Raw genomic sequence first — 16,274 nt, forward strand, 5'->3', positions numbered from 1 at the left:
CTCCAGATCTCTCGTTTCCAGTCATCCACTGTCTAGTCCTGTTACTCTTTACACTACCCCTTGCTTGTATAAGGAGCTGTTCCACTATTATATCCCATACCCTTTTTAACTCCCTATCCACAGTCACTGTCCTAGCCGAACTGCTGGCAGCACTTTGGAACTTACGAGGGATTCCTACTGCTGATTTCATGTAATTTTCTCACAACCATCCTCCACAATACTAGATGGTCCTTGTCTGTCAGTGTATAGGTCTGCCTGGTCTTGATTTAGATGTTCTTGTTTCTTCTCGTTTCTGCTTCAAATTCACAACAGTCTACTTGGACGGCTCAAGAAGAACTGAACTGTACTGACAACGCAATACTCCCAGCTTCCTCTTTTCACTAGCGTGTTCTGTAGTTGAGACGGCGTAGGAAGATCCCTGACAGATCGCAATGCTGTTGGCAGCTTTCAACTGCGAAATGCTAACGGCTGCAGGCTAAAACAATAGGCGTCGACAGAGCTGCGACAACACTGAGGCGTTGCCATATAAACATTTGAAAATCGCGTGACGTTACTGGATAGTCGTACGCCCGTGAAGCTGCCGCCTCCAGCCCATTACAATTGTCAACGATCAGCTTAGGCCGATTCAACTACATTCACGTGTAGTTGTCATTTATATAGAGGTGTCCTGAAACTTTTGATTACATGATGTTTAGGGCACACCACTGCCCAGTGCTACGTTTCGTACCAATATTACGAACTGTCTGTCTTACCCAATTCGCGTCAGCAGCAGACATCGTTAACGCGGCCTGGTCTTTCCTCCTATGAATGGTATGCGAAGAAACAACTGTCGCAAAATATTCGTCAGCTGACGTTTCCCTAAATTCACGTTTCCCAAAATCTCAGCATTCACGAAAACAACATCCGCTTTCTTACAAAGAAGTTTCATAAGGATCATTGCCACACTTTCCTACGGGCTGTGCCCGCCTATTGTAATTCTAGCGGCACATATCTCACCGCGATCTGTCTCTGCTGTCAGCTCTACTTACTAAGCACTCCATTCTTATATACGATGTCTTTATAGATACACTGCACTTCCCTCGAACCCCACAACAAATCTTACATCCGCCTACCATTCATTTCACGTGTTCATTCATTTCATATCCCTTACTGATATTTCCCTAAATATTTTATTGATATACTTTGCGTCTTCTGCATGCATTTCATGAAATAAATATGCTTTAGAAACGAATGAACTATTCTGAATACTAAAATCGCAAAAATTGGAAAAAAACCCTTAAAAAAGCTCACTCGACATTACGTAAATTAGCCATGCTGCCTGAGGGACCGTCTTAAACTCTCTTTTTTTCTTCTTATTATTATTTCATCCTCATGTCTACAACTACGCCTCCATGACTGCTCTGCAATTCTCACTTACGTGATTGGCACATAGAACCACTTTCACACTATTTTGCGACCGCTCCACTCCCGAAACTAAATCCTTCCATGCGACCTTTTTTTCTCTTATTTTATCACGATGGTTGTTTCACGTGAGCGTGAACAAAATATTTTCATATTCGGAGGGCACAGTTGGTGATTAAAATTTCGAGTTAAGATCTGGCCACAACTAAAAATGTTTTAGTGATTGCTACCCCAGGTCGCTTATCATACCTGGACAGTCCTGTTTCGCGATACTACGAAACGAGTTGCCCTTCTTTAGCTTCTTCGTTTGTCAATCCTATGTGCTAAGAATCTCATGCCATGCAACATTGCTCTAGAAGAGAGCGGAAAAGCAAAATGTGATGGTCTCTTTAGTAGATCAGTTGCATCTTCTTAACTCTTCTGGCAATGAAACACAATCTTTGGTTCGCCTTCCCCTCAACACTCTCTATGTGATTGTTTCACATTTAAGTTTTTCATAACCGTTATCCTAGGTATTTATTTGAAACGATTACATTTCGACGTGTATTATTTATCATGTAATCCTTATATGGAGAACGTCACACTTTTCATTGTTCAGTGCAATTAACACTTTTCACATCAGAGATATATTTTGTGTAAGTCGTTTTGTAATTCACATTGTTCTTCTGGTGGTTTTGGTAGATGATAAGCGACAGAATGACCTGTGAACAATCTGTCACCTGTCTCCTGAATCGTTTATATAAATTATGAACAGCAGAGGACCAATAACACTTCCTTGGAGAACCCCAAGCATCACTTCTGTTTTAGTATGGCTTTCTGTCAGTTACTACAAACTGTGACTTTTCGCACAGCAAATCAAGAACCTAGTCGCACAACTGAGACGATTCTCCATACTCACACATTTCGACTGGAAGACACTTGTGAGGAACAGTGTGAAAGGCATTAGTAAATTTTAGAAATATGGAATCTACTTTTCTCCACTGTCGATAGGACACATTACTTGATTTGAGTAAAGACTTGAGTTTCATAAGAAAAATATTTTCTGAATCAGAAAAAATAGGTATCGTTCACGGGTTCGACTTAGGAAGAGTCATCAGGCCATCTGAATACTTTGCGTAGTTGCTCGTCAAGATAGTTTGATGAGTTACTTTTAACAGACATGATTAGTCCAATGTAGTGGGTGTTTCCTTCCCGTGGGCGCGGTTGGCTCCTTTTGCAGCGAGCGGCTAAAGTGTGACGTCATTATCCGGGCTCGCTGTCCAGTCCGGACCAGTTCTCTGGATTTGGGCAGCAGGACCGCAACGCCTTTCCTTATTGAGAGGCGGTGTGCGTTTCACCGAAACCTACGCCATGGCGCGCGTGGGATCCGACACGCAATGCACATCACAAAGTTTCACTGCGTATTGAAGGCTGTCTAACATATCAGCTGTTCTAGGTGAGAAGCAGGCGAGCTCGCAAACGTTCAGGAAGGATGGAACGGAGATTGAATTTCGATATCTCGCCTGCGACTATATCGTAATGGATGAAGTGTTAGCTCATCGTGGAAAGGATTGGACATTGCGCCTGTAGTTTATTGATGTAAATGTTCTGGACTTCGTCTGATTTCCTTTCGGAGAAGCCACAGGAAATTTGAACCAAGATCGCCGAACGAAAATTTAAGTCCATACTGCCGGGTTCTAATCCCAACTTCCACACACGTGGGTGAATTTTCGCATCTCGCCTTGACGCCATTGTCACCGGATCTCAATATTATTCAGCCTTTGTGGTCTAATTCGGAGAATAAGGTGCATGATCGCTATCCATCTCAGTCACTCAGTCATCGTTACCTGGACGTACCACAATTTTGCTTGAAAAATGGTGTAAGATTCCCTTTTATACCATACAGGACCGCTATTTATCCATACCGAGACAACTGGGAGCTATTTCGACGGCCAACGATTTTCCTACATGGTAATTGGGCCTGGTAATGTATTGTGTTTTTGGCGTTTCCATATATTTGTCCAATCCCTGCATCTGACAGTAGTGGCACGTGTTCTCAACCAAAATTCAACCGCCCAACCCCACCTCCACCCCTCAAACGGACCATGAAGGTCCAACGGCATCACCAGCCGCCGTATAATCCTCAGCCCAAAGGCGTCACTGGACGGGGAATGTGTGTGTGTGTGGGGGGAGGGGGGGTATGGTCAGTACACCGCTGTTCCGACCGTATGTCAGTTTACGAGACCAGAGCCGCTACTTCTCACTCAAGTACACTACTGGCCATTAAAATTGCTACACCAAGAATAAATGCAGATGATAAACTGGAATTCATTGGGCAAATATATTATACTAGAACTGACATGTGATTACATTTTTACGCAATTTGGGTGCACAAATCCTGAGAAATCAGTGCCCAGAACAACCACCTCTGACCGTAATAACAGCCTTGATACGCCTGGGCATTGAGTCAAGCAGAACTTGGATGGCGTGTACAGGTACAGCTGCCCATGCAGCTTCCACACCATACCACAGTTCATAAAGAGTAGTGACTGGCGTATTGTAACGAGCCAGTTGCTCGGCCACCATTGACCAGACGTTTTCATTTGGTGAGAGATCTGGAGAATGTGCTGGCCAGTGCAGCAGTCGAACATTTTCTGTATCCAGAAAGGCCCGTACAGGAACTGCAACATGCGGTCGTGCATTATCCTGCTGCAATGTAGGGTTTAGCAGAGATCGAATGAAGGGTAGAGCCACGGGTCGTAACACATCTGAAATGTAACGTCCATTGTTCAAAGTGCCGTCAATGCGAACAAGAGGTGACTGAGACGCGTAACCAATGGCACCCCATACTATCACGGCGGGTGATACGCCAGTATGGCGATGACAAATACACGCTTCCAATGTGCGTTAACCGCGATGTCGCCAAACACAGATGCCACCATCATGATGCTGTAAACAGAACCTGGATTCATCCGAAAAAATGACGTTTTGCCATTCGTGCACCCAGGTTCGTCGTTGAGTACACCATCGCTGGCGCTCCTGTTTGTGATGCAGCGTCAAGGGTAACCGCAGCCATGGTCTCCGAGCCGATAGTCCATGCAGCTGCAAACGTCGTCGCACTGTTCGTGCAGATGGTTGTAGTCTTGCAAACGTTCCCATCTGCTGCCTCAGGGATCGAGACATGGCTGCACGATCCGCTACACCCATGCGGATAAGATGCCTGTTATCTCGACTGCTAGTGATACAAGGCCGTTGGGATCCAGCACGGCGTTCCGTATTAACCTGCTAAACCCACCGATTCCATATTCTACTAACAGTCATTGGATCTCGACCAACGCGAGCAGCAATGTCGCGATGCGATAAACCGCAATCGTGATAGGCTACAATCCGACCTTTATCAAAGTCGGAAACGTGATGGTACGCATTTCTCCTCCTTGCACGAGGCATCACAACAACGTTTCACCAGGCAGCACCGGTCAGCTGCTGTTTGAGTATGAAAAATCGGTTGGAAACTTTCCTCATGTCAGCACGTTGTAGGTGTCGCCACCGGCGCCAACCTTCTGTGAATGCTCTGAAAAGTTAATCACTTGCATATCACAGCATCTTCTTCCTGTCGGTCAAATTTCGCGTCTGTAGCACGTCATCTTCGTGGTGTAGCAATTTTAATGGCCAGTAATGTAGCTCCTCAGTTTGCCTCATAACGGCTGAGTGCACCCCGCTTGCCAGGTGATCTGACAGGAACCGGCTGTTACATCTGCGAGAAGGCCATTGGCTGTGTTCTCATTTGCTGCCGCACATTCTGCACGAATACTATCTCCGATACCAGTACAAATTGATACTAAATGAAATCTTATTTCTTATTATGTACACTGAGAGCAAATGGAGAATCATATTCAGTATAAAATAATTTAAAAAACTACGCTACAAGGGACTCGATGTGGAAGATATGCGCAACTGAATAACATACAGATAAAGTAAGAATCGGCTTCAGTTGTAATGAGATTTTATTTATAATTTCGTGATTGGTTTCAGACCGGTAAAGCTCCATTCTCAGCCGCTGACAATTAACTGGATACAAACATGCATATCGGTCGGACCTGTCTGTCTGGAAAGTCAGGCTCTCGTCCTCCCATGTGCAAGGGAGCTACGGACAGCCAGCGAAGCACAGCACCGAGGCCAACAACGAACTATGTAGGTGTATCTGCATGTATGGTTGTTTCTAGTTAATTGTTCGAACCTGAGGACGGAGATGTAATGCTATAAATCCGGTCGTGTAGTAAATAAACAAGTCGGCCGGTGTGGCCGAGCGGTTCTAGGCGCTTAAGTCTGGAACCGCGCGACCGCTACGGTTGCAGGTTCGAATCCTGCCTCGGGCATGGATGTGTGTGATGTCCTTATGTTAGTTAGGTTTAAGTAGTTCTAAGTTCTAGGGGACTGTTGACCTGCGATGTTGAGTCCCATGGTGCTCAGAGCCATTTGAACCATTTAAATAAACAAATTCTCATTACGGCTCAGGCGGGGTCTTGCTTTACGAACTAAACTACAGCTTCGCACAACACTGGATCAAGGTAAAAGCTATCAGTGTGAATGTCTGGCGGAATGGGACTACAAGAAACGACGTTCGAAACAGGAGTGATTTAGCACTCTTTCTTAGGGATTTTTTGCGCAACAAGCCGCTACAAGTGGCCTACTGAAGTACTAACAAAAGGAAAAGGAATGAGGGGCAGTGTGTGAAAGCAGGCGGGCCTTCGCTCCTCCCCTTCCACGGTCCACACAAAGCAGCCGTGCTGCACTCTCGAGTCGTCGTCCACGACCTTGGCGTCCGCAACTTGCGAACGTGGGCCGGCGGTTTTTGCTCCTCGTTTGTAGTTCCGTTACCTGCATGGAACCAGAGCGGTACTCTCGACGCAAAGTTCTTTTCCGCTATTCACTAGCTGTAGAATCATGTCCTACCCCATGCGCCACGCACTATGCGCCACCACCCTTGTGCAGGACAGTAACGTGTCAGTTGCGAAATTGTTATTGAGACATTTTCAACGCGGTCAGGGGCATGAAAAATGTAATCGAAATATAGTGCTCTTCCAATGCTAACATATAATTCATATCTGGCCAAAACCGCAAGTACATGAATTTCCTAAGCCGGCCGAAGTGGCCTTGCGGTATAGGCGCTGCAGTCTGGAACCGCTTGACCGCTACGGTCGCAGGTTCGAATCCTGCCTCGGGCATGGATGTTTGTGATGTCCTTAGGTTAGTTAGGTTTAACTAGTTCTAAGTTCTAGGGAACTAATGACCTCAGCAGTTGAGTCCCATAGTGCTCAGAGCCATTTGAACCATTTTTGCCATGAATTTCCTATTTTTCTGCCTGCATGCGTTACGCTTCTGTAATGGAGATAAATAACGCATGATAATGGTACGGCGCAGAAAATGAAGGTAGCCATTTCGAAATCTGGTACGGGAAATTTGTTTTTTATTTCACAGGATTTGGCTGAAAGTAGGAGAGGTCGTGGCAGAATATTCCCGATCATCAAAAATTCAATACACAGTAGCACATCTGTCTGCATAAGCTGGACATATTCTAAACAGCGAAAATCCACGTTAAACGACGTATAAAATACAACTGCCCTTTAAAGTGGATTTCCACTGTTTAGAATATGTCCACCTCATGTAAACAGATGTGCTACTGTGTACTGTGATTTTTGTGATGTAACAAGCATCTATAAGCGATATATAGATGGATATGCCCATTTGCACAAGGTGCTTTATGTTTTTAAACATTTTAATTACAACAGGACTCTTATAATGTTCTGATTTTTATCCACATGACAACGTGGCGTGAGGTCCAACGTAAAATGAACAAATTTCACTACAAAAAGATGTTTAAGACCTGAAGATAACAGCAAAGTCTTTTGAAACCTGTTACCTTAAACAAAGGAATATTTATGCGATCTAGGATGTTGAATGAATTTAACAAGAAAAACGGATCGCTCCTTCGGTATTTCCAGAACGATAAAATTCAAAAGAATAAACAACTTTTTGCAATTTTTTAAAATGTTAAACTATGAAACAACGGGTTTAATCAAAGTACCAGGATCTTCGAAGTGTTCCTTCATACGAAAATTTTGAGAACCCGTGCTCTAGACTTATCCATCAGGCTACTGTAGTAGTAACATCGCCCTTTTTTCGAGCAGTCCATTTTTCCCTAAACGTGTATCATAAACTATCAAATGGGCTACACTGATCTGTTACGAATATAGCATTTCGCTTCTGCATTTGTTTCATCTCACTCTTACTGCAGAATAATATGATAATAATGTTCAAATGTGTGTGAAACCTTATGGGACTTAACTGCTAAGGTCATCAGTCCCTAAGCTTACACACTACTTAACCTAAATTATCCTGAGGACAAACACACACACATGCCTGAGGGAGGACTGGAACCTCCGCCGGGACCAGCCGCACAGTCCATGACCGCAGCGCCTTAGACCGCTCGGCTAATCGCGCGCAGCTGATAATAATGCTCTGCCGTTCTGGCCTCAGACTGGCCAATCGAGACCGACCGACTACCTTATCACCTTCGGCCAGTGGCATCATGTGGATACGGTTTGAAGGGTCTTGTCTTCAGCACACACTCTCTCGGCCATGGCAGACTTCGCACACGTTCGAGCGGCTACTTCCTCTTCAAGCAGCTCCTCAACATTGGTATCACGAGCCTGGGTGCATCCCCTATCCAGTCCACCCAGCAAGGAAAAATCCCTGGCAGTAACAGGAATCGATCTCAGGTGCTCCACATGGCAGTCGGCCACGTCGACCACAGTTATGTAGGCGCGCTCTTACTAGACTGGAACAGCAGAATTTCTATCGCAGACCACGCTCTACACAGGCACGACTGAGTGCCTGCTCTCAGCACTTCAACTATGCCAGCACAGCTCGCGAAAAATAACAAAATTAAAAATAAACATAATATAAACAAAATAAACATAATAACAAAATAAACATAATAACAAAATTAAAAATAAATAACAAAATTAAAATTTTGATAAACCCTGATACAGAAGGTACAATAAATAAAATCTACTTTAAAAAATTTAAAATAATATTTCATAAAACACTTACATTACCAATAAACTATAATTTAAAAAATCAATTCTATAAAATATACTAAGACAAAATTCAACAAAATTATTTATATTAAATAATTAAATAAACAAAAAATAAATATAAGAGACGCATTCTCTTCTTGAGCGTAGGGCCGATTTGCATCCCTTTGTTCCGAAGAGCGCTGCCCCAGTTGACAGTCACTTTACGACCTAAGCAATACGTTCGATCTGGTTGCTGTCTCTTTACTACATAGTCGGGCATTGCAGTCTTTGCGCACAGAAGGTGCAGGGGGAGTTGTTCATAATGACACATGTGTAATCGTACATAATGCTTCAACTGCCCCTGGCGATCGGTATTATGCAGCCCACAACACCTTAAAAAGCCAAGAGCGAGATTTCCATATTCAAAAAATGGTTCAAATGGCTCTGAGCACTATGGGACTCAACTGCTGAGGTCATTAGTCCCCTAGAACTTAGAACTAGTTAAACCTAACTAACCTAAGGACATCACAAACATCCATGCCCGAGGCAGGATTCTAACCTGCGACCGTAGCGGTCTTGCGGTTCCAGACTGCAACGCCTTTAACCGCACGGCCACTTCGGCCGGCGATTTCCATATTCTTTCGCTCGCTATGCGCAAACTTTTATTCCTAGAGAAAAAGTAAACAGAACCTTTTTGTAGTAATTTTAAAGTAGTTAAATTTTGTACTAGAATAAGTTTTCGCTGGAGGCCACAGTTTTCGAATGTGCTTTAAGGTCACTCTTGTACGTTTTTCTTGAATAATTCGAAAACTACAGCCTCTAGCAAAAGCATGTCCCAGAACAAAATTTTACTACATTGAATTTCCTACAAAAAAGTCCTCTTTATTTTAGTGTACTGAGCGAGAGAATATGAAATGTAGCACATGGTATTTGAAGGCGTTGTGGGTCGCATAAAAGTACACAAAGTAGCGGTAGGGGAAGCTGAATCATCCTATATACAGTGTCATTAAATTTTGTCTGCAAAAGAAAATGAGGAATCAGAATCTCATTAAAAACTGTGCTTGAGAGAGGTACAGAAAGCGCTAGTTATTCCAACTGCAAACTCGCGTCGAGCCTCCAGGTCACCACAGTCTGCTCTCGGTCAAACTCAAATACTGAGTGATCAAAATGTCAGTATAAATTTGAAAACTTAATAAACCACGGAATAATGTAGATAGAGAGGTATAAATTGACACACATGCTTGGAATGACATGGGGTTTTATTAGAATCCCCCCAAAACACACCCCATAGTGCTAGACACGTGAAAGATCTCTTGCGCGCGTTGTTTGGTGATGATCGTGTGCTCAGCCGCCACTTTCGTCATGCTTGGCCTCCCAGGTCCCCAGACCTCAGTCCTCGCGATTATTGGCTTTGGTGTTACCTGAAGTCGCAAGTGTATCGTGATCGACCGACATCTCTAGGGATGAAACTTCCTGGCAGATTAAAACTGTGTGCCCGACCGAGACTCGAACTCGGGACCTTTGCCTTCCGCGGGCAAGTGCTCTACCAACTGAGCTACCGAAGCACGACTCACGCCCGGTACTCACAGCTTTACTTCTGCCAGTACCTCGTCTCCTACCTTCCAAACTTTACAGAAGCTCTCCCGCGAACCTTTCTTTCAGGAGTGCTAGTTCTGCAAGGTTCGCAGGAGAGCTTCTGTAAAGTTTGGAAGGTAGGAGACGAGGTACTGGCAGAAGTAAAGCTGTGAGTACCGGCCGTGAGTCGTGCTTCGGTAGCTCAGTTGGTAGAGCACTTGCCCGCTTAAGGCAAAGGTCCCGAGTTCGAGTCTCGGTCGGGCACACAGTTTTAATCTGCCAGGAAGTTTCATATCAGCGCACACTCCGCTGCAGAGTGAAAATCTCATTCTGGATCTCTAGGGATGCTGAAAGACAACATCCGACGCCAATGCCTCACCATAACTCCAGACATGCTTCACAGTGCTGTTCACAACAGTATTCCTCAACTACAGCTATTGTTGAGGGATGATGATGGACATATTGAGCATTTCCTGTAAAGAACATCATCTTTGCTTTGTCTTACTTTCTTATGCTAATTACTGCTATTCTTATCAGATGATGCGCCATCTGTCGCACATTTTTTGAAGGTTTGTATTTTTTTTCGGTTCTAATAAAACCCCATGTCATTCCAAGCATGTGTGTCAATTTGTACCTCTCTATCTACATTATTCCGTGATTTATTCAGTTTTCAAATTTATACTGACTTTTTGATCACCCGGTATATCGCGCCCTTCATACACACGGATAGCACGCTCACCGATACTACATACACCGTGCGTGTGTCTGACCAGCAGTCATTCCTCGCCAGGTGACGCTGCTTTGGCCTGTACGTGTTTATATCGATAGCAGGCCAGTGGACATAATGTTCTGGCTGTTCAGTGGAGTTTTAATCTGCTAGTACGTTTTAAATCACCGCACTGTCCCATGCAGAGTCAAAGAATGATTGTAGCAACATTGCTACCTGATATAAACGTGCTTCTGGAGGGCTGTGAAGTGACGAGGCGTTCTGCTCGCGTTTGCAGGTGCTGGCGCTCGCCGCCGCCGCGGCGGCCGCCACAGAGAGCAGCGAAGGCGACGGCGACAAGAGCGGCCCGGCCGCCGCGCCGGTCAGCACGGAGGCTCCAGCCCAGGCGGTCGCGGATCCCGGCTCCAGCTCCAGCACGGTGGTCCCGCCGCCTCCGGCCGCCGACAGCGCTGCTGCGGGGTCCGACACTTCCAGCGTCGCCGTGCCCAATGACGTCATCAGCAGCGGGAGCGCCAGGGAAGGCGCCGCCAGTCTCGCCGATGCTCGTAAGTCGCCCACACTCGCCGTCCGCACGGCGTGCTGCAGATACCTGCTCTAATCCGACTCCTTGCTCTGTCGGCTACAATAATAGTAATTTAAAAAAATTGTAGACTTTGAGAACTGCTAACTCCCCTATGTTTGCGTAGTAAATGCATATTAATATCAGCGCCATCTGGTTTCCCCCTTCAAGCTAGAAGAGTTTCGTTCTTTGTAGTTTTTTCGTTTGATGCTTATTTCGTGAGATATTTGGCCCGGTCACTATCAATGGACCACCCTGTATACATAAGATACACTCAAGCCCCAAAGAAACTGGTATAGGCGTGCGTATTCAAATATATGTAAACAGGCAGAATACGGCGCTGCGGTTAGCAACACCTATATAAGACAAAAAGCGTCTGGCACAACTGTTAGATCGGTTACAGTTGCTACAGTGGCGGGTTATCAAGATTTAAGTGAGTTTGAAAGTAATGTTATAGTTGGCGCACGAGCGACGGGACACAATATCTCCGAGGTAACGATAAGTGGGGATTTTCCCGTACGACCATTTCACAAGTGTACCGTGCATATCAGGAATCCGGTAAAACATCAAATCTCCGACATCGCTACGGGCGGATAAAAGCCCTGCAAGAATGGAATCAACGACGACTGAAGAGAATCGCTCCACGAGACAGAAGTGCAACCCTTCCGCAAATTCCTGCAGATTTCGATGCTGGGCCATCAATAAGTGTCAGCGTGCGAACCATTCAACGAAAAGTCACCGATATGGGCTTTCGGAGCAGAAGGCTCACCCTTGTACCCTTAATGACTGCACAACACAAAGCTTTACTCCTCGCCTGGGTCTGTCACCACTGACATTGGACTTCTGATGACTGAAAACATGTTGTCTGTTCGAACGACTCTCGTTTCAAATTGCACCGAGCTGATGGATGTTTACGGGTATGGAGACTATCTCGTAAGTCCATTGACCCTGCATGTCAGCAGAGGAGTCCAAACTGGTGGAGGTTGTGTAATGGTGTAGGGCGTGTGCAGTTCGAGTGGCATGGGACTCCTGATACTTCTAGATACGACTCTGACAGGTGACACATACTTAAGCATCCTGTCTGATCACCTGCATCCATTCATGTCCATTATGATTTCCGACAGACTTGGGCAATTCCAGCAGGACAATGGGACACCTCACATGTCCAGAATTGTTGCATAGTGGCTCCAGGAACACACTTCTGAATTTAAACACTTCCGCTGGCCCCTAAACTCCCTAGATATGAATATTATTGAGCATATCTGGAATGCCTTGCAATGTGCTGTTCAGAAGAGATCTCCACACTCATCTACATCTACATCTACATTTATACTCCGCAAGCCACCCAACGGTGTGTGGCGGAGGGCACTTTGCGTGCCACTGTCATTACCTCCCTTTCCTGTTCCAGTCGAGTATGGTTCGCGGGAAGATGGTTCAAATGCCTCTGAGCACTATGGGACTTAACATCTGTGGTCATCAGTCCCCTAGAACTTAGAACTACTTAAACTTAACTAACCTAAGGACATCACACACATCCATGCCCGAGGCAGGATTCGAACCTGCGACCATAGCAGTCCCGCGGTTCCGGACTGAGCGCCTAGAACCGCTAGACCACCGCGGCCGGCTCGCGGGAAGAACGACTGCCGGAAAGCCTCCATGGGCGCTCGAATATCTCCGATTTTACATTCGTGATCTCCTCGGGAGGTATAAGTAGGGGGAAGCAATATATTCGGTGCCTCATCCAGAAGCGCACCCTCTCGGAACCTGGACAGCAAGCTACACTGCGAACCAGAGCGTTCTCTTGCAGAGTCTGCCACCTGAGTTTGCTAAACATCTCCGTAACGCCATCACGCTTACCAAATAACCCTGTGACGAAACGCGCCGCTCTTCTTTGGATCTTCTCTATCTCCTCTGTCAACCCGACCTGGTACGAATCCCACACTCTCGTACTCTTACGGATTTATGAACAGCCCTACAGGATTCACGGTATCAATTCCCTCTAGAACCACATTCAGACATTTGTCGAGTCTTTCTGTGTGCTCGCGGGGCCCTCACACGATATTAGATGTACCAGTTTCTTTGGCTCTACAGGTTGTAGACACATAGTTGACAACACACTGAAATTTGCGTCTGGCCATGGTTCAAATGGCTCTGAGCACTATGGGACTCAACTGCTGAGGTCATTAGTCCCCTAGAACTTAGAACTAGTTAAACCTAACTAACCTAAGGACATCACAAACATCCATGCCCGAGGCAGGATTCGAACCTGCGACCGTAGCGGTCTCGCGGTTCCAGACTGCAGCGCCTTTAACCGCACGGCCACTTCGGCCGGCCGGTCTGGCCATGAGTCGTGCACGGATAGCCAAAGCGGTGAAGGCGACCGCTCGCGTAATGCGGGCAATCTGTGTTCGATTCCCGATGTGGCACAAATTTTCACTGTCGTCATTCAATTATACAGCTGTCCATAGTCGCAACTGTACGTTCATTATATGAAATACTGAAAATCAAATTTTTTGTTGCCCTTGGAAGCCGTGAAAATAGGCTACCTGTAACTGGGCCCGTGCGTCATTTAGACGCTAAGCAATCTACACTACTGGCCATTAAAATTGCTACATTACGAAATTGACGTGCTACAGACGCAAAATTTAACCGACAGGAAGAAGATGCTGAGATATGCAAATGATTAGCTTTTCAGAGCACTCACACAAGGTTGACGCCGGTGGCGATTCCTACAACGTGCTGACATGAGGAAAGTTTCAAACCGATTTCTCATACAGTAACAGCTGCTGGCCGGCCTTGCCTGGTGAAAGGTTATTATGATTCCTCGTGTAAGGATGAGAAATGCGTACCATCACGTTTCCGACTTTGATAAAGGTCGGATTGTAGCCTATCGCGATTGCGGTTTATCGTATCTCGACATTGCTGCTCGCGTTGGTCGAGATCCGATGACTGTTAGCAGAATATGGAATCGGTGGGTTCAGGAGGGTAATACGGAACGCCGTGCTGGATCCCAACGGCCTCGTATCACTAGCAGTCGAGATGACAGGCATCTTATCCGCATGGCTGTAGCGGATCGTGCAGCCACGTCTCGATCCCTAAGGTAACAGATGGGAACGTTTGTAAGACTACAACCATCTGCACGAACAGTTCGACGACGTTTGCAGCAGCATGGGCTATCAGCTCGGAGACCATGGCTGTGGTTACCCTTGACGCTGCATCACAGACAGGAGCGCCTGCGATGGTGTACTCAACGACGAACCTGGGAGCACGAATGGCAAAACGTCAATTTTTCGGATGAATCCAGGTTCTGTTTACAGCATCATGATGGTCTCATCCGGAAGTGTGTATTCGTCATCGCCATACTGGCGAATCACCCGCCGTGATGGTATGGGTTGCCATTGGTTACACGTCTCGGTCACCTCTTGTTCGCATTGACGGCACTTTGAACAGTGGACGTTACATTTCAGATGTGTTACGACCCGTGGCTCTACCCTTCATTCAATCCCTGCGAAACCCTACATTTCAGCAGGATAATGCACGACCGTATGTTACAGGTCCTGTACGGGCCTTTCTGGATACAGAAAATGTTCGACTGCTGCCCTGGCCAGCACATTCTCCAGATCTCTCACCAGTTGAAAACGTCTGGTCAATGGTGGCCGAGCAACTGGCTCGTCACAATACGCCAGTCACTGCTCTTGATGAACTGTGGTATCGTGTTGAAGCTGCATGGGCAGCTGTACCTATACACGCCATTCAAGCTCTGTTTGACTCAATGCCCAGGCGTATCAAGGCCGTTATTACAGCCAGAGGTGGTTGTTCTGGGTACTGATTTCTCAGGCTCTATGCACCCAAATTTCGTGAAAATGTAATCACATGTCAGTTCTAGTATAATATATTTGTCCAATGAATACCCGTTTATCCTCTGCATTTCTTCTTGTTGTAGCCATTTTAATGGCCAGTAGTGTATATTAGTTTCTCTTGGGCAGGTTTCAGCGCCGGCCGGCCGGAGGCTGGCGGCCGCAGCAGCGCGGTGAGCGGCCGCAGCATCAGCAGCGCCAGCGGCAGCCCCGCCTCCTGGAACAGCGCCGTTCCAGCTCCAGCGCCCGCTCCGGTGCCGGCGGCGGACGCCGGCCAGTTCCACATCCAGACGGACGAGGGCCCCGAGCGCTACTTCCGCTACCAGACGCAGAGCGGCCAGTACCGCAAGGAGAAGCGCCTGCAGGACGGCTCCGTCGTCGGCTCCTACGGCTGGATCGGCGCCGACGGCGTCCTCCGCCTCCGGGACTACGTCGCCGACAACTCGGGGTGAGCGACCGCGGGGACGCTTCCGAGCGGCGTCAAATTTCTACTCTAGTAATACTGATTTCAACGACTAATCTTTAACACCAGACACTGTCCAAAAGGTCCTGAAATAAACTTTCTGATCAATAGTATCCTGACGTCTATTCGGGAACATTAATGTGAAACTTCCTGGCACATTAAAACTGTGTGCCGGACCGAGACTCGAACTCAGGACCTTTGCCTTTCGCAGGCAAGTGCTCTACCAACTGAGCTACCCAAGCACGACTCACGCCCCGTCCTCACAGCTTTACTTCTACCAGTACCTCGTCTCCTACGTTCCAAACTTTACAGAAGCTCTCCTGCGAACCTTACAGTACTAACACTCCTGAAAGAAAGGATATTGCGGAGACATGGTTTAGCCACAGCCTGGGGGATGTTTCCAGAATGAGATTTCCGCTCTGCAGCGGAGTGTGCGCTGATATGAAACTTCCTGGCAGATTAAAACTGACCAGCGCACACTCCGCTGCAGAGTGAAAATCTCATTCTGGAAAAATCCTACAGGCTGTGGCTAAGCCATGCCTCCGCAATATCCTTTCTTTCAGGAGTGCTAGTTCTGCAAGGTTCGCAGGAGAGCGTCTGTAAAGTTTGGAACGTAGGAGACGAGGTACTGGTA

The 16,274-nt window shown here is 46.5% G+C and overlaps 1 protein-coding gene and 2 non-coding genes across 3 annotated transcripts in view; 2 read left to right on the forward strand and 1 right to left on the reverse strand.

The window, feature by feature from the left end:
* The window catches only part of LOC124711257, a 321,437-nt gene that overhangs the window by 279,170 nt on the left and 25,993 nt on the right, over positions 1-16,274 (forward strand). The window contains exons 2-3 of the mRNA XM_047241229.1: positions 11,039-11,306; positions 15,307-15,625. Of these exons, the coding sequence (XP_047097185.1) occupies positions 11,039-11,306; positions 15,307-15,625 (587 nt within the window). The remainder of the gene's footprint in view (positions 1-11,038; positions 11,307-15,306; positions 15,626-16,274) is intronic.
* Positions 9,951-10,025, reverse strand: Trnap-cgg. Its single transcript has one exon. It is a non-coding gene; the product is annotated as a tRNA-Pro (tRNA).
* On the forward strand, positions 10,225-10,299 carry Trnak-cuu. Its single transcript has one exon. It is a non-coding gene; the product is annotated as a tRNA-Lys (tRNA).

Source organism: Schistocerca piceifrons, chromosome 8, assembly GCF_021461385.2.
Source record: "Schistocerca piceifrons isolate TAMUIC-IGC-003096 chromosome 8, iqSchPice1.1, whole genome shotgun sequence".
Taxonomy (NCBI): domain Eukaryota; kingdom Metazoa; phylum Arthropoda; class Insecta; order Orthoptera; family Acrididae; genus Schistocerca; species Schistocerca piceifrons.